Source organism: Drosophila biarmipes, chromosome 2R (genome assembly GCF_025231255.1).
Source record: "Drosophila biarmipes strain raj3 chromosome 2R, RU_DBia_V1.1, whole genome shotgun sequence".
Taxonomy (NCBI): domain Eukaryota; kingdom Metazoa; phylum Arthropoda; class Insecta; order Diptera; family Drosophilidae; genus Drosophila; species Drosophila biarmipes.
This window is the reverse complement of record NC_066615.1, coordinates 16,415,347-16,439,843: the sequence shown is the minus strand read 5'-3', so window position 1 is coordinate 16,439,843 and position 24,497 is coordinate 16,415,347. Positions and strand designations below refer to the sequence as shown.

The following is a 24,497-nucleotide window of genomic DNA, read 5'->3' as shown; positions in this document are numbered from 1 at the left end:
GCAGGCGGGCAGCGGAGCCGTGGCACTCTTAAAGCGATTTAAGTTCCCCACTCTCACACTCCATTCCCACGCCAATTAGACAGACAGTCCGCGGAGAAAGCACACATGAAAAAAAATCTTATCACATGACAAGCATTTATATTACATACAAATATCCGGAAAGAATTGCAAAGATATATCAAAAGATTCTACAAGTAAAGCTCAGATAAAGTGATCTTGTTTTGGAAGAAGTCTTAAGCAGTAGTCTTGAAAACCAAATCTATTTTACTATTCTCAAAAAAACGAACTCCACTGCAGTTTTGTCTTGATTCTAAGAACGTTTCTTCTTGAAAAAGTAAGGGAATAGTTCTCAAATTAAGAACATTTTATCTTGAATTTACCCTATTTAACTTTTTTCTTTGATTCAGATTTTAAGAGCTAAATATAGTTGTAAAATGCAGTATAAATCCAGTTTGCACGGTGTAGATAGTCTCCTCATCTATTTATATTTGTCTTTATGTGCGACCATGACGCATGGTCTTATATTTTCCCATCGTCGCTGTCGCCGCCCTCCAGCCTTTGGGCTTTCTTCCGCTTGATAAGATACGAAGAAAGTCTATGGCTACGGGGAAGACGGGGTCTACGTACCGGTAACCCATATAAATATAGACCAGCGTAATTTAATAACGAGGCTAGATAATTAGCAGCTTTGCCATTATTTATAGTTCACACTTGCAGAAGATATAATAGGAATTTGTACACTTGCTTCGGGAATGTTTAATGAGAGATTTGCCATGATTTTGGGATGCCAGAGAACTTGGAATGCTAACTAATTGGGTGAGATGCCGCGAGATAGGAATGCCAGTGATTTCTAGTAGGGTTTATTGAAATGCTAGAAGTACACAAACTAGAGAAATGATTTCAGATTCAATTTTAGAACTCTACTCAGCAGTCTGCAATGTGCTTACAATTTTAGATAATAACAAGGGCCCAATCAGTTTTATTACACTTGATAAGGCAGTTTGATTTTGTGTATTTATAGCACCATCAAAGAGAATCATTTGTTTTTATCTTGATGACATGATACTTATATTTTAAAAGCAGTTCTTAATTCTATCATTGAGAGGATTATAAGATAATTGGTTTAAAATGATGTGGCCAAGATTTTTGTCTGCCAAAAGAAGACAAAGCCACGGGGCTAAGAAGTAGCAACAAGTTGCGAAAAATTGACAAACTGTGAATAGGAAGCAGCCATATACTAGTCTATGTAGTACCCAGAGATTTGCAAATATAAAAACCCATACCAACGCCAAGTTTGTGTTGTTCTGATGCCAAAAAGAAAATGGGAAAACTGTAGAAAATGTGCTAAGCGACAACAGGGAAAATAATTTCATTCGCGTACAAAAACAAGCCGCAAAATGAGCGACAAGCCAGCAGAAGAGCGGAGCATACAAATTGCTCTGCAATTTATTTTTATACGAAACGAAACAGACAAACGCCAATACAAATAGGAGTGTATATATGCAGCTGAGGTTTGCCCCCCCCCCCCCCCAATACGAGTGTTTGTGCCTGTGTTTGTTTATTTATAGATACGTTGGCAAGAGAGTGGATCGACCATTTCTCTCAGTGCGGCAGTTATCAGCCGAAAGCACATTTATAACCACAAAGGAACACACATACGCCCCATTGGCAAAAGGCAGAAACGGCCGAAACGGCTGAAGCGGCAGCGAAAACAGCTCAAATCAAATAATGTGGGGCCAGGCCAAAACAGTTTGAGGCAAAACGCTCGCTCGCGATGACACAATAGCAAAATAGTGGCGCTGGCGAAGGAATTTTGCGCTAATATCAAGCATACGCAACGTGGTGCGCGGCCGACCAGCTATAAATAAAGAATCGCTTCTTTGTGCCATTTTTTAAGTGCGCAAAACCAAATCGTTTCGAAAATCGTGCCATAAGTGAAGTGAAGATAAAACGCCAAATGTTGAGTGATGAGTAACTACAGAAGCCATTAAGTATTGTGCAAAAATTAAAAACAAAATTATAAAACATCCAGAAATCAAGTGTGTTTAAGCAAAGTTCTGTGTTAAATTCGGTGCAACCAGCAGCTGCAGAACGGGTCAACGTTTGAGGGAAATCGGCGTTAAGCGACGCAGCAACATGATCTACATAGATGACTCAGAGCCGGAAGGTGGTAAGTCTACGAATTGCTGCACAAGCCGAAGAACTCCGATAGCAGTGTTGTGTTTCACCAGTGATAAGGGTCTCGTTGCCGGCGGTTATCTATCTATACATTTATTCTACACATAAATACAGCCCTGATAAACGTAATTATTGTATTGTCCCTGCCAAAGATTAAACCGATAACTCTTTCCATTGCCTTTTTCCGAAAAAAATCTCCCCAAAGCCAAATTGCAAATAGACAGCTTAGCAGCTGTTTTCGAACCCTCTTCCTTTTTTTTTTGGCCATTGAAGTTATCGGCAGTTAACTACGCTTTAATAAAGGGCCAAAACAATAAACATTTTCGGCCCATGATACTGATGCCGATGCAAAACATTAACTTTTATGCACAGATAAAAAACAAGCGAAACACAACTGCAGAATGGATCTGGCGAAATCAAGCTGTGAATGGTGGAAACAAATGCTTAAACGATTTAGAGCCGCATCCCGGGGGCAGTGGGCTTTTAAAAATACATGAATTTCAATAAAATACGGCCATGACGGTTGGAAGTGCTGAAAAGTGGGGGCGTGCCGAAAAAAAAGAAAACACGCTAGAGTCGACGGCCTCGACTGTGAGATACCCCACTGCTAAGCTAAAGGAAGTGCGAGTGAGATGGACACAGGCATGCTCCAAATCAGCTGTTTGCAAGATGGCACACTTCATTTGCTTATAACTTTTCAATGAATGGACAGATCTACATCATTTTTGGCATATAGTAGCATATTGATAAAAGGAACATAAACCCATTTACACTTTCACAAAATATTGAATAGATTGGGCGGTAGACGTGTTTCAGTGTTATGGGCGTTGTAATGTTACATGCTTTCCGACGAACCTAGTATACCCTTTTACTCCACAGTTAAAGAGTAATGAAAGGGCCCCAGATAAGGCGCACTGTGATCAGGAAACATTTGCAACGCCGTTTCCATTGTCAGAAACAATAAATTTCACGCATAAAACAAAAGAGGTCCAAATACATATATATATTTCTCCTTTTTTTCCCAGCATTAAAGCCGAAATAAAAGCCAAAAGGAAGAGCAGACGATGAAGGATAAATGTCACACCCAATGAGCGTTGGAAAAACTGTGGTAACTGTATCTACAGTGGTTTAGGCAGCCAAAGACAAAACCCCCAGCTTTCAAAGGGAAAAAGGAAGTGTCAAGTAGTTGGGCCAGCCGGAAATGGCTAAGGGGTGTCTCTGGGTTGGGGGCGAAATCCTCGTAGCATGAAAAATGTCGAGCGTCGGGCGATTCCAAAAATGAAAAGAACCCAGAACGGGGGAAAAAGAAAAGCCCCGACAGGAACGCGTAACACGAGGAGACAGAGGAGGAAAAGCACCCACAGAGTCTCCTGATTTAGTGCCATCCAATCCAGGGAAAAAAGGGTTTCACGTCTCGTTTTTCCAGCCTGTTTTCCCAGGCACTGTTGCAGCCAAATTGGCAAATAACAACAAACGGAAATACTTGTGTCTGCCTGTGGCAAAGGTGGCAACCTGACCGATTGGCCAACCTTTTTTTGCCATTTTGCCGTGTGCAGGCAGGTGTATCTTGAGTTTGTCTCAGCTGAATTATGTGCTAATGGCGCATAAGCTGATTTCTCAATTTCCTTTCCCCAGTTGGTCTGGCCAATTAAGGAAAATCTTTCGGGCAAAAAAAAAGACACTTTAACCGGAGAGGAAATGAAAAAATCATTTACAGCGGAAATTGCCAAACCGCAGGGAAAACCAAACACGTGGATTTTTTAATACAGAAATATTTTTATGTTTTTCTACACTTTGTTTACATAAACTCTAGTCAAATAAATCAACCAGGCAGTTCCTATTATATTTTAAATGTAGTTCGTTTTATACATTTTTCATCTCATCTCTTGTTTGCTCTGAAGGCAGAGAAAGCACGCCGATATTGTGTAAATATTTAAACAAGAAATCTGCATAAAAATGCTGGCCATCGCCTGATTGTGGCGTCATTAGATGAAGGAAATATACATATTTTTGTATAAAGAACATTTTGGCTGCATACAGTGAAGATTTATGGAATAAAAGTGAAAAATATATTTATATTGAAAAATAATGGGGCTGTGTTCCTTTAAATCTAGTGCTCTTTTATACATTTTCCGAATTTATATAAATGTTCTAAACAAGCCTAAGAAATACATTTAAAAAAGAGGAATATTTCTGAGGCAAACGGGAATGGCTTCAAAAGATTCCTAGTGATTAAATAAATTTTAGGTACTATTTCTTTTATAAACAAATTACAAACATGCATCTAAAATGCTTAAATATTAACCATAATTCCTAAAGCCAGAGCTCTTCAATATTTAATGAGACGTTCACTTTAGGGAGGACTCTCGCTGGGTGGAAATCAATTCTCATTTCTTTTTTACGCCGCTGCTAACCGAAAATATTCAAAAATAAATTTGTATTTCGCTTTGGATTTTTCGTACTGCGCTGCCAAGGTGAATGTAAAGCAAGCAGGCTAAAGCGAAAGAATCTCTCACTGGCCGTCTTGAAAGTTACTCGCCCCGCAAACGCGAATCCGTCCGATTTTCCCCCAGAGAGACGGACGTATATATAGATCTAGTTGCTTGTATATAATTGAGATAAATTTATTTTACGTCGCATTTCATGTTGAAGGTCGTTCGTTGATATTCACTTCAGTTGACGTTGCGAATTCCTCGACTCTGCCTCATCGCGGGGTCTCTGTACTCGACGCTCTTACACTCGTGTCTTGCAATGGGATTTGGCCAGTATCGGATCACATATCTGGTTGTCAAGTAATTATGTAAATATTGCACGTTTCCTGATTTCTTCTGGCTCAGCCGTATCTTATAGATACTTTGTTAAACATTATGTTTTGCTGTGCTCTTGGCCTGCTACCAAAATTTCAGAATTTATGTTTGTCCGACTGAAAGGGAATATTTATTAACCAGCCTGGGCGAAGCCGAATTAAAAGACATTTAATTTGCATATATCTGGGGACTATAACAGTTTATAGAATATTTAATTCAATCCCAAGGCAGTTCGGCAAAAATAGGAGCAGCTTAAAATGTTTTCTGTTTTGGAAACCGGGTCCGAAAGCCATTTCTGTGCCCACCGCTCGCCTGCAGTGTTGTTTGAATGTTTAATGCCAAAGTATCTCCGGCAGTTTGTCTGGGGCCCAGCTGCAGGTGGAATGGCAGTATTAAAAATGCAGACAGGGGCGCAGAGTGCATGTATGCATTATAACGCATACGCCATGTGGTGCAGCTGCAAGAATGGCTGCATTGCTGCTTTGCTGTTTTGCAGTTTCGGCATTGCCGCATGCTAAACAAATTAAAATTGCAATTTAATGTATCGGCAGACGGACGGCCAGGAAGCCCTGTTAAGATTGCATTTGCCGAATGCAAAACCAAAACAAACAACTGTCGCATGGGAGTGGGCTCTCTGCTGGTTGCAACTCAATTTGCATGTAGACACTTCGCGCCCCAAAATGACAAGCGGAAATTTCCATATTGCCAAACAGTTTCACCCCAGAATGGAACCACAATCGAAAACAAACCAAATGCCGAACGCCCGTTTCCAAACTGCAAATGTTATTCGGGCTAAGGACACTGCCCCACCCATCCACTGCCATCGAAAATAATCAAAATTATGTAAATACTCTCTCTCTCGGTGGCCCGAAAATCATGTGTTTTTATTTATTAGCAACCTTGCATTCCGCCTTTGCATGTCAGCCAGGTCATTTCATTTGCATTCCACGTAGTCAACATCATTTTCGTTTTGTAATTTCCCATGTTGCTGATTTATGGCTCGCAACTGCATTCCACTAGGACGCTCATTTTATGGCAAACTCGTCACAACATCTCGTATGCCCGGCTAATCAATTGCTGAAAATCATTTTATTGCGTATGCGTATCAGGGCTCTTTAGTTTTCGGCATGTTTTCACAATGTTCCGAAATAATCGTGGATGATTTTCATACTCAATTGTTGACCAGCTACTGGCATTTAAAATGCTATAACTCGCAAAGTCCCATTCAATATCCGCGTATCTGCCAGTAATCGCCTTTATGTGGCCAAACAGATCGTTAATTCAGAGCGCTTTTCCCATTCCGACAGAAATTAAATTAAAGCCCATAAACTGTAACGGCCAAGAGTAATGCGTTGGTTAGCTGCAGCCGAGATACAGATACTCCATCTGCGAGAACGAGTATCTTAAGCGGTCCTGGAACCCACCAACTGATGAGGCTCTTTGGAAGCTGTCTTGTCAATCGGCATCCTTTGGAAAGTGACTGAAATGCAATTGGAACTTGGCTCGGCCATTTGCCAGGATAATTTGTGAATGTGGCTCAGTTCACGAACTTTAAATAATGTTCTAGATATTAAAGCTTAAAGCAAATGGTAAATTCAATACTTCCACTTGAACAAAAGTTTAAATACAAATATAAAGTTTTATAATTTATAATTTTTTTATTTTATTTAATTAATTTAAATTCAAAATAAAATTAAAAGCCATATCAAGCCACTCTTACGTTTTTACTTATCTTATCTGAAATTAAGTTATTATAGACAAAGTAAATACGGACGTGAAAGAGGTTTCTTTGTTTAAAATAGGTACTTCCCCCTAGAATACTATCTTAATGAAGTATGTTAAGACATTCATGGCCATTTGACACACGCGCATTTTTTTTTAAATAAACAAGCAAATAAGAATTTCTATCTGTTTTAAAAGCTCTAGTATTAGATAGTTTCGAGTTGGCACAGAAATCTCAAGCTCTTTATCTGCTAGTTTAAACCACAAAACTGGTACTTTAATCGACTGCCGGACACGTCATTGGCTGCCGGTCACTGAATATTTGAGGACTTGCAGCGAGCGTATTGTATAAATAACCTCAACACCATTAAATTGTCAAACGTGCCACAGAGGGTGTCTATCTTTCCGTGCATTTGCCAATGTATCTGTGTGCGTGTTTGTGGGTGATGGTGTGCGGGTGCGGGTGTTTGCGTGTGTGGGTTGTGCCCACGTAGCTGGCAAGTGCAAACTTTATTTAGAGATGTCAAACTGTCGCTCAGCCAGGACACAGATACAAGTGCAGATACAGCTACAGATACAGATACATTGTAGGGGGGCAGGTCCGTTGCCTTTGCAGTTCTACGTGTCAGCACATTGAGGATGTGCAAAAAAGGGTACAGCTAGAAAAAATGCACATCACTTAGAGATTAAACCAACTGCCATATAAACACTGTGAAAGAAGAGTACCTATTTACGCAGTTATATTATATTCGTTTCAGTATCTCCGAGGGTTTATACAAAACATTTAAAGTACTTCCGAGAGACCATCCATTTTCGAAGAATTTATCTTTCTTGATCCTGTTGTTTTCGCTCAGTGCAGGAGTGAGGAGTCCACGATGGACAGTCGGGCAGTAAATAAAGCGTTAAATTTTAACAAATTGTTGGCGAACATGCACCATGTGGCCGTCATTGAATCGATGACCTTTCAATTACCTCGCTGCTCTTCCCGATTCCGATCCCGCCCGATTCCGCTCCAAACCGACCCGGTTCGCACTAAAAACCTGCTCCTTGATTAATTGTTTTGTTTGTTGCGCGTTAATTGATTTATCTTGCTGATGCCGCAACTAATTCACAGAGCTGGCAAATTATTTATGGGCAGGCACACGCCCTCCCATATACTATGCATCGCATTTGAACATTTTCAGACATTTGTAAGCGGCACTTCCACTTCCGGTCGGCATGGCGGCATTTTTAGCCCGCTTTGTGCACTCGGCAATTCGCAGTTGTTATTCAATTATGCCCCCAAACAAATGCCATTCGATTTGAGTGCAAATATGTGTTCGCACACAGCTCGGCGCATCTATATCTGCAATTCCCCCTTTGGGTTCTTGCGAAGCAGCCGCAGACTTCGCTCTCCGTCTTTGATTTATGCGACCATTGGCCTACACACACTGGCAGCCAGAAAAATATATAGGAAATATATGTATAGCTGTGCGAATTTATCTCATACAATGGCCGCTCTTCCCGTATCTTTCGATTCATTTGTTTTGGCAGCTGTTTCGGCCCAAGTTTTTAAAGTATTTGCGGTTAAGGGATTACATTTGTGGAATGCACACTGCGAATTCCTTAAATTCAAGCCGAATTTCCAAACGTTTTCGAAATTCCCCTCGGCAAACCGGAACCCCAGCTGCTGCAAATGACGGTGGCGCTGGCCTTTGTGCTGCACTCGTAAATTAATACACTTTGATCGCTGCGCCATCGAGAGCTGATAATTAACTAAGCACTAGTCGCTCACTAACCGCCATCAGCAGCGGCCACGGATAGCTGGTCCATTGACAAAATTTCCAGGATTTTACGGTAACGAGTTCAGGTGATGTCGACCCACTGCTTTTCACCTGCCGCGAAAAGCCATATCTAGTTTATGACAGCTGTGGGCATCGGCTTAGTAACTGGTTGATGTATATTATTTTTTATGATTTTGGGTGAACGTTTAACATAGTCTGATGGTTAAGTATCTAGCAGAGGCTGTCTCCTAAAAATGGATTTAGATTAAAACTTATGTTTGGTTAATACCGAAAAGCTGTTAGGATTGGGCCTTAGGGTTTGGTAGTTTAGAGATTCACTGCACTTAAGAGCTTTGTGTTGTGTAGAAATAACATCAGCTACGATAATAGTATCCGTGATGTCTTTTTTCAAAGCCCTGAAATGTTTATTACAAATAACATTCTAAATAAACAATTACATATTTTGTACTAAGTCACATTATGATTTTTAAAACAAAAGCGTAAAAAACATTTTTATAAGAGATAATGGTACTTTACATTTATTTTTTAACATGTGACCTAATACTTCGGGCCCAGGTGTGCGCACATACAGCAGGCAAATGGAAAATGGCACAGGAACAGGGGCAGCAAGGCATTTATGAGCGCTGGCAGGAGGTGTCTGCGGTCGCCTCACGTCGCTCATTAAATTAATTAAACGCCGAGCTGCGGCTGCCGGCGAGTATGCATCGGCTTCTTTTCGTATCTGAGACATTCGCACAGCTTAGCAATCTAACAGTTTTGAATTTTCATAGCGCGCCGCGCTCTTTTGATGGCATTGCAGTCGTAGACTGGGTAGAAAGTTTTAATGAGTTCATTGCGGTGTGCATCGTTAGTCTGGCTTGAAATTGTTTTGCATTTAGAAGCGGCTGTTGCAGCAGCATTTTCCCCGATTTCCCCAGGTTTCCCCCCTGGGTTCCCCAATTGCCCCCGGCCCCTGATGACAGGGCAGAAAAAAGGGAGCTCCGGCAGTGTGTTTATCTTTGCCGTAGTCTGCAGCGGACTCCATCCGATGTCCTTTGGCCCATTGTGTAACTTCGCAATTGCCTTGAAATTGCTGTGCTCACATCGATCAATTAGCAGGCAATTTATGCGGGGACAGCAGTTTTTAAATTTAGCACTGCTGCAGTGCCCTTAAAGCATGTTGCCGCTGCTCAACTTGCGGTGATTAAAAACGAAAACAGAATGGAAAATTCCTACACATATATGCGCGCTGCTCGAATGGCGGCGTTGATTATAAGCGGGAAAAGCGAGAGATTATGTGTGTGTGCCCACAAAAGCCGGCGTAATGAATGTGTAAAGGGATAGCCAAAGAGGGTGGGTGGAAAGAGAGGAAAACCCCCTCGAAAAACCCCTTTGGAAAAGCGCCACAGAGCTCTTCAAGAAGAGCCAGTGGTGCCCCTCGTCACGCGCGGCGTATGTGTAATGTTCGCGGCGACCAATATTTTGGAATAACTCGCTTAGTGCTCAGCTCGCAAATGACAAAATTAAATGCGAAATAAGCTGAAATGAAAATTCCAATTGAATGAGACCCGGTAATGGGATAAAAAGAAACCTAGAGGGTGGCAGGAAAGAACGACACATGCATACAAATTTCTAATGCTAATTTCATTGTCACAAAGCTGCTGAGAGCCGGCGAAAATTAAATGAAATAAAATAAAATTGCATCACCAGGCAAATTGGCAGCGCGAAGGAGCCAAAAGTGACATCCCATTTCGTCAGAGACTTTGGCATAAATTCTGAATGGCAATTGCCCAATTAAAGTGTGCCGCAAAAGTATGCAGCATAAAGTGGAAAAGCAGGGGAAAATGTGGAAATCCTTTGCACTGCATTAGAGCGCAGAGCTTTACGGCGGGCAAAGTACGCTCAAGGTCCCCGCACACCCACACTGATTATTACTTTTCATTTTTCCGAAACGATTTTCATTTTTCCCCCGCTTTCCGCACATGCAAAAAAAAAAAAGAGAAATGGAAAAATAACAGGAGGCACTGGGCGTTGTCGCAGCGGATTTACGCTTGGCGTGCAGGAAAAAAATGATGAAGATGAATTGCCGTTGTTGAGATACTGCCGAAACATTCGATATAGATATGCAGGAGGATTAATATGAATATATATATGGGTGTACGCATAATATGTAAGCTGAATAAATGGATACATGCTATTGATTTGTCTCCTGTCATCTGTCCCGAAAAGCATTTGTTTAAAAAGAACAAAAAAGCGGGTTTAATTCCGCAAGTTTCACTTGTCATTTATCATTTATTGAATTCGTTATCGGCGAACATTTGGAGCATCCAACGTGTCCACTCGATTGAGAGAAATAAATTGTGTGCCAGGGTGTCTAATCAGATGGGTACTGACAAGGATCATTGGGCTCGGGATTTTTAAAGAAAGGTTAGGAACTTTTGCCTATAGATACATCTTTAAAAGATAGTCAGGCGTGTGCTTAAAACCTTTATGCATAGGAAATCAAAAGTTTGCTCTTCTTTTATTATATTAATAAATAAGTAAACTTGTTTAATGGAATTTTTGAAATACCCATCACGACGACGAAGAATCCTTCAGCACCATCATATGCCTTTCAGCTAAGCCCTGGCATTATAGCCAGGCTGACAATAAGTGTGAATACTCTTGGCCCTCTCATTTTCCTTTGCATTTATGCATGACCATTTGATAAAGACGATGTGTGGGTGTGTAATCCCTGTAATAACCAATTTGAAATGGCACCGCAGTCACACAGACGAGGCAAAGTTAGCCATTTTTTAATTCCAGCGCACACTTTCAGCCGGGCTCCGCCATTCCATTCCATTCCATTCCCATTCCTTCCACGGTATTTCCCAGGCACTTAGGCTGATTAAAAAGCACAGACATCCCACAGCATCGTCATCAGCAGCAACAATAACCAGGAAAACACCCACCTACACATTTGCAACAGTTTTCGCCATCAGTTGGCACAACGTCATCAGCCATGGAAAACTCGTAGCCTGGTTGAAAATGAAAAGAAAATCAACCATTGAACGTAAAGAGCACTAAATCAAAATCAAAGTTTGGTAAACAGTACATTTCGGTTTAAACTTTTGCCAAAAACTAATCTTGTTAGCCTCGAGATACTCGAATTCTGCTTTAATGTTTTATTTTTCAAAACTAAGGGATTAATTGTTTGTGCTTAAATCGACCTTATTATTCTGAATGGCTTTGATTTGTTTAATTTGATTTGGCTTTCTTTGAAATTCATTTGAAATTCATATCCCAAGTTTGGTGATGCAAGGTACTGCATTCGATATCGTATTCCCTTGAATAATAAATATGCAATAAGTGTGATGAGCTGTTTAATTTGCCGGGGAAGTCAAGGCAGTGTTAAATTTCACTTAGAAGCTTAATTTATTGTGTAAAATGCTAAATTTACCAATACAAAAGGCAAAACTTGAGCTCAAAATTCATCATGGCGAGACAAAAATCCTCTTTGCTCTGTTTTAAGCAAGTGATTTACCTCGGCAAACAAACAGCATAATGCCGTCCTTCTGGCAGCATAAAGTATATTACTTATAGTACATGCATCTCGCCTTCTGGCCTTGCCATTAAATACTCGGCACACTTGTCGCGTTAAAAAGTGTTATTAAAAGCGAATATCCACAATGAGGAAGTGCCTGCAAGACCCTCGTGTTGCGTAACTCTGGTTTATACATATATTAAAATGCCGACGTCTGGCTTGTGGTTATTTTTTACCAGCTTTTTTTCCCTTTTGTGGCCATGTAATGTGTGGCACATTGACATCCATCGTTTGATGTGCAACAGTTTGCATTTGTTGCTGTTGTTTCGGCTGCGAGTACAACACATTTTTGCCTGCTAAACTCACGTGCCCTTAAATTGTGTTATTAAAAAATAAATTTCATTAAGCACATTACACAATTTTTATGACAACGACAAATTGCAGCATCCATCAAATCGATAAGCGGAAAAGTCGGAGGGGGGGAGGAAAACATTTTTTGCTTCCGAGCTGAGGACTGGGTTCGTTTGGATTTTATTTTTTAATCTGAAAGTCAAGGCAATTCTGGCAACAGTTGCCAAAATGAGCAGTGGGGCGGTGGGTTATCCTGCCAGGGAGATCCTTGACGACCCAAGGAGCACAGGCAAATCAAAGAAAAATTTGCTGATTTTCATATCAGAAAAAATTGCCATCGTTGGCACAAAAAATCGTTCGCCATTTGCATCCGCCGCTCCAGTGGCACTCTATTGAATGGGAAGTGCAAATATATAGTATCTGCGACTCCCGCCCAACCGGTTTTATTGATTGATTGATTATTGTGCATAAATTAGCTTTATAAAGTTTTCGAATTGAATTTGCAACGAGTTGCACTTTTGAACGCAACCCACACATTGACCCAAGTGGGCGAAAGAGAGGGCGATGGGGAGTGAAAAAGAGAGAGGCATAGAGTTGGCTATAGACGTCGAAAGAGTTCTTCAGAATAAGTGGTGTCTGACACGGAACTCAAACTTCAGACGAAAGCTGTTTAACAGCTAAACGAGATAATAGATCAATGATTATTATTATCCATTGGATAATTATTGACGGCGTTGTCGATATTACAAGTAGCTGATAGATGTCATTATGCTATGCAATAAGCTTTTTACATTAAAGAAAAGATAAGCAAAATTTCAATTGTTAAGAAATATTTTGGATGGTTTTGTGTCTTTTAAAACACTCACTATCTTTTCTGTATCACCTGGAATATTTTTAATAAAACATGTTAAGTGTAATTACATTTGTTTTAAACTCATTTAAATACCGGAGAACCATTAACTAAAAAGCTGCATCCAGTTGTGCTCATACATATATATGCAAATCAGATTGCTCCGTGCATCAATATTTTTATCCCCCTCTTCCCTGCCAACGAACCGTGTATTATATCCACATCTTGCAGCTTAATGGAACTGAAATTGATTTACGAAAACACTTCAAACGGCTCAAGTCCAATTTCGATTGCATTTGGTTTGTGCAGTGGGGTCGTCAACCCACCGCCCACCGCCCAACGCCCATCGCAGCCACGCCTACCGTCTAGCCGGCATGCAGCGTATGGGCAAATCCCGACCCCTTATTCACCTTAACCCCTTACCGCCCAAGTCCCTGGGCTTCCTCTCTGGATAAGCGGTGCAGTGCAAATGCCAAGCAGAGTCGATATAAATTCATTTATTCATGAGCTCGAACTAGGAAATGAATGGGAGCTACCTGCCGCCCACTCACATCGATTTGTGAGTATGAATATGAGTACACCCAAGAAAAAATGAGGGTCCTCAATGGGGTCTTATCTTGTTATTCTCACCTTTAAAGAATTTTTACACGTTAGTTATCATTGTTAGCTATGATATATAATTTATTCATATTTTGTAAAGTTCATGAAAGTGCTTTCTTTTTAAATGTTAAAACTATTTTGAAAGTATAAAAATAATATATTAATAACAGAACTATAAATCATCTGTGAGTCCCATTTTTTTTCTGTAAATGTCGTACATAACTTTGTTTTTTTTTAAGTTTAAAAGGACCGTGAGTGAGCGTTTGTGCATAATGTATGCCTGTCTGCGCTCATGCTGAAATTTTATGAGCGATGAAATATCTGGAATCTCGTCGCCCCTTTCGACTCCACTTTTGTGTCTCTTGAATTATGAGTTATGGGGCAGCCGAGAAGTTGGCAACTTTTCACCAGAACGTCCATTCATTGGAGGAGCGAACAGCCCCCTTCAATTTCCCTCTCTAATGCAAGTGTTTGGACGCTTTTGCCGAATCTTAAATTGTGCGCATTATTGGCAGAGTGCACTCAACTGCACTCACACATGCACTCACTCACTCAGACGCTGCCTGAATTTGCGCCAAAAACCGTTTAAACAAGATATGGCCAAGGAGGGGGCGTGGCCGAGGGGGGCGTCAAGTCTCGGGAATCGCAGAAAATGCATGCACACATATGGTACATCGTACATATAGGAATGTACAAGTGCCTCGCTGCACACAAATAGCAAGGAAAACGCTCTCACAGCCTCCATTTCTATTCACAGTAGACGCTCAACTTTCACTTTGAATTTGCCAAGTTTGTGCCACACACCCCCCCCCCTTTCCACTCCCCCTCTCTCCATTCGGAAAAGTCCTTTCCTTTGCTGCTGCGCCTCGCCTTTGATTTTAAAGATTTATCGTGTTTTCCGTAGCATACTTATGTGCGCCATTTACATATTAATGGGACAGCTGCCACGCAGATGACATCAATTCATAGGCGCCTGCTAACAGCTTAACCCCCTAAATGCCACCGTTAAGTGCAGCTGGAAAAAGTCTAGAAGATGTTGTACTGGCAAATAAAGTGTTGTATCCCATTGTAACTCTTAAGGTTTAATGTGTAATTACAGGCGAAAATCTACCAGAATTTTTGGAATTTCGAACACACGAAATTTAATTTTCTAAAAACTTTATAACTATAATTGAAATAGCATTATACAAATAGTTAATTTTGTTATTTTTAGAAATTATTGCAAATACTTTTTGAACTTAAGCAGCTGCTAAAAGTACTATTAAATGGATTTTCTGTTTTACTTTTACCTTTTTTTATAATATTATCTAAGAATTGTAATATATGAATTATTTAAAAAGAAATTAATTAATTAATATTCATAAATATTGAATTAAGTATTTTTGATACTTAATGTTAGTTGCACCCCATTGAACACCAAAGGGTTAATCCCACAGACTGACTTACTCAGCTTTTACCATGAACTTTTGGCAGATTATCAATAATTCCAATTGCAAATTCTCGAAAGCAACTGTTTCCATGCCTGCCACAAAATCTCCGGGGCTTACTGAGGCCGAATGTCAAGTTGAAGCTCTTTGTGCGTAATGGGAAATATATGAAAAATATGAAAAACGAGCACAGTTTGGTGACCACACGCCGGCCCTTAGAGAACCCCGCCTACACATCCACAACCCATATTTGTCGCAATATTCCCACTCGTCACTGTTGTGTCCCCATTTCATATGGTTGCGTTGCACAAATTCAATTGAATCAAGTCATTTTTATTTGTTTGCCAACTTGTAGACATACACAACGTCCAGCGAGAGCAACAACGAATCAAATTTTGAAAGGGCTTCCTCTGAATACAAGGGGGTAGCTTGTGTGCAATATGTCCTGCGAAATATGTGGCAAGCACAAACTGTTGTCGAGCAGTCGGTGGAGCCGGACCGCCTGTCCCCTAATAGCCGATATTAAATGCACTCCGAACTGGGCCCCGGACAATGGAAATGATTGAAATGCCATTTTGCCGAAGGAGCCCTCCACAGTAGCTCCGGGGAGCACTTGTTATTCTTTATTTCTGTGTGCAGGAACAGGAAATCCAATCAAATCACACAGTTGAGGTCTTAATCGCACCGAAACATTTCCGACCATATGAAACCCACCTACGGCCTGTCAATTTATGGCAGCCCACTGATATGCTGATAAGGGAGTGCATTGGAATTACGGGCTGATGAAATGGCACAATGAAGACCAGTGTACTTGGCAGTCGAGAAGTACTAAGTGGTGTTCTTCCATCTGTTTAGATATCTGTGCCACGAAGAGTGTAACGAAATGTATCATGGGTTTCTTAACAAAGTCGTTTCTGTACTAAAAACTGTTTAGTAAACAGGCCTCGCTTTAAAAATTATAAAAAAATACTTGTACTTTAAACTCTAAAAAAAAAAGAATAAGAAGAGAGTCTCAGAGAAAACGACAATAAAACATACAATTATTACATTGATTAATGGTAAAATGTTATTTAATATTATAAAGGTATATTTACTATGCTAATAGTTTCCGCTAGAAGTCATCATTTTATAATAATAATAATATAAAGAATCACTTTTCGAACATTTCGAACTTGATGGAGATATTTAGAACACCTTTTCGATAGTTCAATTACTTCTAAACCATTTTATAGTGCCAACCTAACACTGCCATTTCCTCTTACTTTACAGTTCTGGAGCCGGCGTTTCCCATGCGCGATGTGACCATAAATCGCAACGTGGACGCCCATAAACTTTACGATGTGCTGGGCGAGGTGGGTCGGTGAGTAGTCCAGCGGCCCTGGTCGCCGCACTCCCCGGCGTGAGGAATCAGTGTGTAATCAATATTTCATCAATATTTCACCCCGTGCAGCGGAAAATTCGGCACGGTGTACAAGTGCAGGGACAAGGCGAACGGCCTGCAGCTGGCGGCTAAGTTCGTGCCCATTCCAAAGCGCGAGGACAAGCGGAACGTGGAGCGGGAGGTGGAGATTATGAATTCATTGCAGCATCACCTCATTATACAATTGTACGCGGCATACGAATATCAGAAAATGATGTGCGTCGTCCTGGAACTGTAAGGAAGATCTCAAGAGCGCCAAAGCCCATACAAATGAATGTGTTGATTTTGCTTGTCCCTGTCTCGTGGGTGTGACTCCCCTTCCGTATTTCTCTATGTATGTTGTATATGCATGTATTTTTAGGGTGGTTTGCGATTGGGGACCGAAACTTATAGAGAAGTAATGTATTCTTTGGAAAACATAGTTTTATTGGAGCTAAAATGTAGTCTTCAAGTACTAAAATAGGAGAATTTATTAAAAAAAAAAAAGTTCTAAGTGCGAGGACAAACCCTTATAAACTTAAAATCAATATTTGATTATTAATATTACAAAGAAAATCTCACAAAAACTTATAGAAGCAGAACATTAGTTCTATAGTAGCTAAAAAAGAGTATCAATTCCTATATTAAAATAAAAATCTTTATTTTAAAGTAAATAACATTTAAAGACAAACCTTATCAATTTAAATTTAAATTCATTTAGCGTTTTAATAAGGTTAATTAAGGAAATCACACCTCTATAAAGAATTGTTGATCTCCAATCCCGGGTCACCCTAGCAAATACTTTCGTAGCCCTCTATTCCACTATCCATTAAGTTTGTTGTCCCCGTTGTTGTTTGCCACTTTGTTGCCGGGTATGGGAACACAATATCTTGCAATCAGTGGGAATGTGCATAAAATGCGATTTACACGTACGCACATTATCGTAAACTAGTAAACTTTTCTGCCACACCCCACACACACGGAGAAAAAGAAAAACCACTCACACAAAGTCCGAAAGAAAAACCTTAAGCAACAGGTTTCCCCCTTGCACACACAACAGGCATTTAGAGAAATTTACAGCAACTTTTATTTGCCTCGCGAAAGTTTTTCGCAGGCTCTTTGTGGGCAAATGAAGGCTGACATGGGTTAAGGGTCCGGGTCTAATGGGCCATAAAAACAATTGAGGCAGGTGTTTCGGGCCCACTGATTAGTCAACGGCCTTGACCCACTTTCGCCGCCCAGTGGGTGCAGAATAAAAGGAACACGAAACAATTCGGTTCTCATAGACCGAGAAGACAAAGCCCCCGAATGACTTTGTCAACTTAAATTAATTTCCAACAAAACAGGCAAACTGCAGTTTGGACAACTTGGGCTGTTGTTCTTGTCGTTTTGCCCCTCAAGAAAAGTTAATTGTTGACTGGCATAGTTCTGCCTGGCATATTCATAACAGAGTGTTCAACTATGCACAACATATTTTCCCATTTTGCCAAGAAGAACAGCGCCCCTTGCACTGAGATGAGCTGCTGGGAAAATAGTTTAACCAATCTGCTTTTCAACTATTAGGTTTCCATCGACGAAAAGCCACTCAAAGGGAGCCAACTGAAATGGCAAACTCAAACAAAGTGTTGGTCCTTTAACTGGATTTAAATGGCACAGCCATCATTTCGCCATAAATATTTAAACGCTTTTGCAATTGTTTCGCCCTGCCAAGCGAAATGAAACTCGTTGCGATAAAGGCTTCATTGGATTTCCTTGATTGAGAGGATTTACCTTTCGGCCTTCTTTAGTGAACACATTTTAATAAAACACAGTTTAAAGTGAATCTCATTTGGTTAATGGATTTTCATAGCCGACTGCTGAAATCAAAATAACTCATATCAAATGCAGTTTGATGGCAACGTCATTTTCCCAATTAGAAAATATATTCAATTTGTTTTTCCAGAAAACTCTTAAAATAACATGTGTTAAATATGTACAAACAAATACTCGGGAACATTATATATTAATCCATAAAATTTTAATGTTTGAGTATATTTTAAAATGTGTTAAAGATAGGTAATGGCTTCTTATTAGAGTATTTATTAATTTAAATTGGATAATTGTATCTCAAATTGAATAGCTGTAGATCGATAAACTCAAAATGGATTAACATAGCTCAAATTGGAATGCTGTGTTGAAAAAGTTAATGGATTCTCATAAGAGTATTTAGATTGATAAAGTCAAACTGGATAATCACTGGTTATGGATTCTTGTTAGAGCACTTAGATGGATAAAGTCAAGTTGGACAATCATAACCAAAATTGGATAGTTGACGAGCCCGAAGTGTAGTAGTCATATATTGTCCATCAGCCGTATAACAATATCCCCTTTCAAATGCGAAATGCACAAGGATCCACATGCAATTTTAATTTACTCGATTTCGGGGTGATGTGCATCAACTAACGACCCCAAAAAACAGAGAAAAACTAATGCACTGCGGCCTTTCTCCTATTTTTTTGGCATTTTTCATGAGCATCTGATTGGGGGAAACGGATTGGCAGGGGTTTTTGTGTTGTGTTGACGACACTCGAGGCAAATCTCGGATGACATTCGTCCGAGTGTCTGCCTGAACATAATTCCCTCCGATTCGGATTCCGATTCCCATTCAAATCGGCATGCTGTTAGTTGATGTCCGTCACCTGAGCGGATGGATGTTCATGGATTATCTGATTTTCGTGTTCTGGCTGAGCAATCCACACTCTTGTAAATAACATAACTAGCTTATGGAGGGGTTCTCGGTCAGGTAAGGTAACTAAAACGAAGCTAAACCCTATGGTTAACGAGGAGGAGACACTAATTGAAAGGCGATAACTCTGCTTATGGTGCTTGGATTTGCATGACTTGTTTGGTGTTCTGTCCAGTTTATGGCACTTGTGTTTGTCACTCGATATTTTCCCAGTTTCTAATGCAGTTTACATTATTTTCTGACAGCATTGAAGGTGGCGAGCTCTTCGATCGAGTGGTGGACGATGAATTCGTTCTCACTGAAAGGGTCTGCCGTGTCTTTATACGCCAGGTGTGCGAGGCCATGGCTTTCATCCATGGCAATGGCATAGTCCACCTGGATCTGAAGCCCGAAAATATTCTGGTACTCACACAGAAGGGCAATCGCATCAAGATCATTGACTTTGGACTAGCTCGCAAATTCGATCCAGACAAGCGTCTTAGGGTAAGCTGTTCTTAAAAACTATTTTAAATGCAATTAATAACTTATTATCAAACGATATATTAGGTTCTCTTTGGCACACCCGAGTTTGTGGCCCCAGAAGTGGTTAACTTTGACTGCATATCCTATGGCACAGATATGTGGAGTGTCGGTGTTATATGCTATGTGCTGTAAGTCCAATATTAAAATCAATTAACTCTGTTAGAGTTATAAAAATACCCGAAGGGAGTAAGAATTTAACCATCTCAATATTTTCGAACCATTTATGTTGTGCACCGAGCAATTAAAAATTTAATCAAGACCCGCACTCGGATCTTGAGGGTAGGTCCTTGGGAGAAAACCAATTAAAAGTCTGTGCCAGCTTAAAATGTGATAATCAAAGGGGGCGGTTGTGCTGGCATCTTCTCGCACTCCTTGGCGAATTTAATTTAGTTAATTAAGTGTTGGTTTTTGTGTTTTTATTTATTCTACTTACTCCGCTTTTACATTTCATGTTTATTGACTCGCCCACACCTCGAAATCACACACCATCCCACACAATGCCGTATGCCATACGATGTGGTTGGAAACAGCATCTCAGGACTGTCGCCCTTCATGGGCGAGAACGACATTGAAACAATGTCAAATGTAACCATTGCGAAATACGATTTCGAGGATGAATGCTTTAATGGCATATCCCCCGAGTGTCTGGATTTCATAGCCAAGTTGCTGGCAAAGGACCTGAGGTGGGTGTTCCGTGTGCTTCTCCTTAATTAGAGTTGCTAACCCGTCTGCGGATTTCCATTTTCCCCAGCACCCGGATGACAGCCGCCGAGTGCATGAAGCACAAATGGCTTCAGCAGCGGCCGGCCACCGCCGCCACGGCCACGCCCATCACAAAGGCCGCCTCCGTGGCGTCCAAGTCGCGGCTGAAGTCCGTGTCTCCGGTGACGGCTCCCTCGGAGTCCTCAGAGGACTCCACGGAAACCATCGAGGACGAGGAGGAGGACGACGAGGAGGCGGAGGTCCAGCAGGCTAAGCAGGAGGAGCGGCAGCAGGACGAGGAGCTGGCCAAGCTCTGCAGCGCCGCCGAGCTGGAGGTGAGTACTTGGGACAGAAGACCTTTAAGGGTGTCATATTTCCAGAGATGTTCCACTCAAGGTAACAGATTTCGTAGTTAAAGTGAAAGGTATTTTGTGATATTTTAAAGGTTGCTCAAGCTAAAGACTTACATTTAAAATTTACGATTTTATTTATTATTAAAAATAAAATATTTATACGATGATTCTTAAGCTTTTATTAGTTTCGCAAAAGTAAAATCATAAAAATTGGGAACATTATTATTATTTATATCTTTAGTTCTTAAAAAGTCATTAAATAGATCCTAAAAACCGTACATTTTATTTTCATAACTTTTTTTTGGTTGCAGAAGAAGTGAGTTCTCCAAAATATTATATTTGAATACATAGGGGGTTAGACTATAATTATTTTAATTTTAATTAAAAAGCTTGCGGCCTGATATTTGTATATAAAAATGGGAATACCCTTTCAAAAATGTTTCATTTTCCATGGTGCACCAAGTAGCTAAGTTACCCTTTGCATGCCTATCCCTTTGCAGAACAAGGAGCTGGATGCCACGAAGGACAACCTGAAGAACTTCATCGTGCGCTGGGAGACGCATCCGAACAGTCCGTACGTGTTCGACGTGGAGGGCAATGTAATTGCGCCGCTGGCCGAGACGAGCTACCCGCATCCCCGGAGGCCCCACGGCGCGGACAGCCTCTCCTCCTCCAGAGGTGAGTACGGATCCCAGCGACAGCGCGACCGACACGCCCTCATCCACGGCAAGTGAGGCATCCGCATCGCATCTCCGACTGCATCCTGCGACCGGATGGACTTTGTATATTACACGATTAACTTGTCAAACTAATTGTTGTTCGTAACTTGAATGTGGACCAAGCTGGCCACCTCCCCCTCCGTCCGCCCTTTTCTTTCTCTATCTATCTCTCTGTCTCTGTGTTAACCCCATCTACTTGGTAAAAATCAATCCCACATTTAAGGACTAGGGAGAACCAGCTTGCCAGCCAGAACTGTTGTTTATGTTTAAGTAACCCTAGCATTAAGCAATGTGCCTGGCATCCTTGTAGCGGATGACCAGCTCTTTTAACCACTTTGACACTGTGATAATGACAGCCATTGACAAATCCAAAAAAAACCAAGGAAAACTACTGAAAAAATATATCCAAAATATAATTCAAACTCCAGCACAATGATACTTCTCTGTAGTTTCTTCGAGGCGAGAAACCGAAATCCATACTCCGCTCTTCCCCAATCCCACTTCCATTTCCAAGCCCAAATCCCTCAGAATTACACCCATCCCCCAGCTCAAGTTTAGATCGACACACATATGTACTCGTATAGCCACAGGTTCTGGTCTGCCAGCCAGGTAAGCCCAACATCCAGCTCAGAAAACCAATCATCCTCAGAGAACACAGTCAAATTCCAAAGTCAGTCTCATGTTCATTTGTGATTTGTCCGTCGGGAGAATCGCTATCTCGTATTAACCTTTAAAAGAATTTCCAAATATATTTCAAGTAATAGGTATCCCATAAGGGTAAATAAATAAAAATACCTTGATAGAGACACTTGAAAATGTATCTATCAGATATACATTTTATACATCTATAGATATTAATGAGAAATCAGTTTGTAGTATTATCACTTAGGAAGTCAGAAAATAATTAAAAATCTTTTTTTTATAATGATTAACAAATATTTGTGTGCCAGAAAGGTGAAAAAATATTTGTATTTTGGTTTTTTATTAGATGTTGCCATTGATTAACCAATTCCGTTTTTTGTAGAATATTATTGACTAAAACTCCATGTGTACACTTTAAAGTTCCCAAGAGCCATTTTACACAACTCTCTGAACTCATAGCATGATCTTTCTGTGTGTAAATTACCATTTCATGTACACTAACCTGTCTGTAAACTACTTTCGGCAATAACCCCATAATCTTTATAAAGATACATAGATATCTTGGAAAATCTTTCTTTAACTCTGATCCGTTTGCAGTTTGTTCGCCTTCGCCCTGCGAATCGATTGACACCATAACGGATGACGAACGAGGCGAGGATGCGGATCTGCCGGAGGAGGATGAGTCGCGCAGTGCCGGCAACGAGAGTCCCCACTCGGTGGCCACGCCCATCAACGAGTCGCGGGAGAAACTCTTCCCCGCGGTGGCCACCTCCAGTCCGGCCACGCCCACGCCGCAGCACCTGTTCAACGAGAACTTTGACGAGTTCTCCGGCAGCCAGTCCACCGCCCAGCAGCAGAGGAGTATGAAGAGCTATCTGCACACCTTCGATCGCAGGAACTCGGATACCACCTACCTCCTGGGTCGTCGGAGTTCCGGTGAGCGGGTGAACCTGGCTGATGAGATTCGGAAGCTGTCCGATCACCTGCTTATGCTGGCCGAGATCAACACCAAGCTGGGGGATGCCAACAATAATGGAAGTAGCATCAGTGGATCAGCTTCTAATCCGCCTGCTCCTGCTGCTGCTCCTCCTGCTGCTGCTGCTCCTTCAGTGGCTGCTGCTCCTGCTGCTGCTCCTTCAGCAGCTCCTGCTCCTTCTGGCAGTACATCTAGCAAAACATCCGAGATCAGCCAGGAAGGCAATAGGTGGACCAGCAAGACCACCACCAGCAGCAGCTGGAACCGCCCCACAGCGCAGGGCGGACTCCTCCGCCAGGCCAGCAGCACTTCCCAGAGTCAAAGCAGCTACGATGATGGCCAGGGCAAGTCCAAGATCAGTTCGGTTTCCGTTAGACTACAGCAGTCCATCGAGGAAACACCAAAGTTGAGCAATGGCAACAGCTCATCCAGCAAATCCCTGTTGTCCCAGTCACAGCGCACATCCACGGTGCAAACCATGAGCAGTTCCAATGCCAAGAGCATCACCAGCCAGCATGTACAAAGAACCAGCACCACCAGCTCCTCGAAGGTGTTCTCCAGCACCGGCAGCAGTACCGCCAGCTCCAGCAACCAAATCTTCTCTAGCGCCAGCAACCCAATCTCCGCCAGCTCCAACCATGAATCGGCAAGCAGTCGGCGGGCCAAGTTCCGGATAAACCAGATGAGTCGGGATGTGCCCGTGGGACTGCCGGACACGCATCAAACCGTGAACCTGGAGGAGGCGGCCAACACCACCAAGGACTGCCTGCTGCATCTGCTGGAGAAGTACAATGAGACGCGTACCCGCAATCCCATGGGACGTCACCAGAGCATCAGCGTGGACTGGCACGTCAGCGACAATCTGGAGTACCGCTCCATGAGCTCCATCAATGCCTTCTTCCAGCGGCACAACCACAATGGCGGCGGCCACAACGTGCGGCACATCCAGGCCCAGTTGGAGGAGAAGGCGGCGGGGAAGTAGGCGACCAGCTCCAGAGTCCACTGTATATATCCAATATATATATTTGTATGTAGAGATCAGATCAGATAAATGGAACCTAGGTAAAACTACGAGGCGTCGAATGGAACAAATTAATATTTATGTACTTGATGTAAGCAGTAAATCAAATTAAATTATTGAATAAAATTTAAAATCAATTTTCTTCTTGATTTGGGTTGGGTAAAATGATAGCTATATCATTTTCTAGAATTTCTTTGGAGAATAAAAACAGCTCTTC

General features: G+C 41.4%; 1 protein-coding gene across 1 annotated transcript; it reads left to right on the top strand.

Annotated features, from left to right (window-relative positions):
* Positions 1 to 1,541: 1,541 nt before the first annotated feature.
* LOC108036476 (myosin light chain kinase, smooth muscle) lies at positions 1,542 to 24,417 on the top strand. Its single transcript, XM_017112657.3, has 9 exons — positions 1,542 to 2,170; positions 16,491 to 16,581; positions 16,672 to 16,875; positions 19,591 to 19,828; positions 19,892 to 19,995; positions 20,398 to 20,550; positions 20,619 to 20,904; positions 21,423 to 21,600; positions 22,881 to 24,417. The coding sequence occupies exons 1-9, from the start codon at positions 2,137 to 2,139 to the stop codon at positions 24,239 to 24,241; spliced, it is 2,649 nt and encodes an 882-aa protein (XP_016968146.1). The 5' UTR covers positions 1,542 to 2,136; the 3' UTR covers positions 24,242 to 24,417.
* The last annotated feature ends 80 nt before the right edge of the window (positions 24,418 to 24,497 follow it).

What these genes read in the sequence shown, in the direction of transcription:
- LOC108036476 (XM_017112657.3), top strand. Translation starts at nt 2,137, where the DNA reads ATGATCTACATAGATGACTCAGAGCCGGAAGGTG. An exon ending in ATGTGCGTCGTCCTGGAACT is followed by an intron (nt 16,876 to 19,590) that starts GTAAGGAAGATC and finishes ATTTTCTGACAG; the next exon opens with CATTGAAGGTGGCGAGCTCT. An exon ending in TTGCTGGCAAAGGACCTGAG is followed by an intron (nt 20,551 to 20,618) that starts GTGGGTGTTCCG and finishes CATTTTCCCCAG; the next exon opens with CACCCGGATGACAGCCGCCG.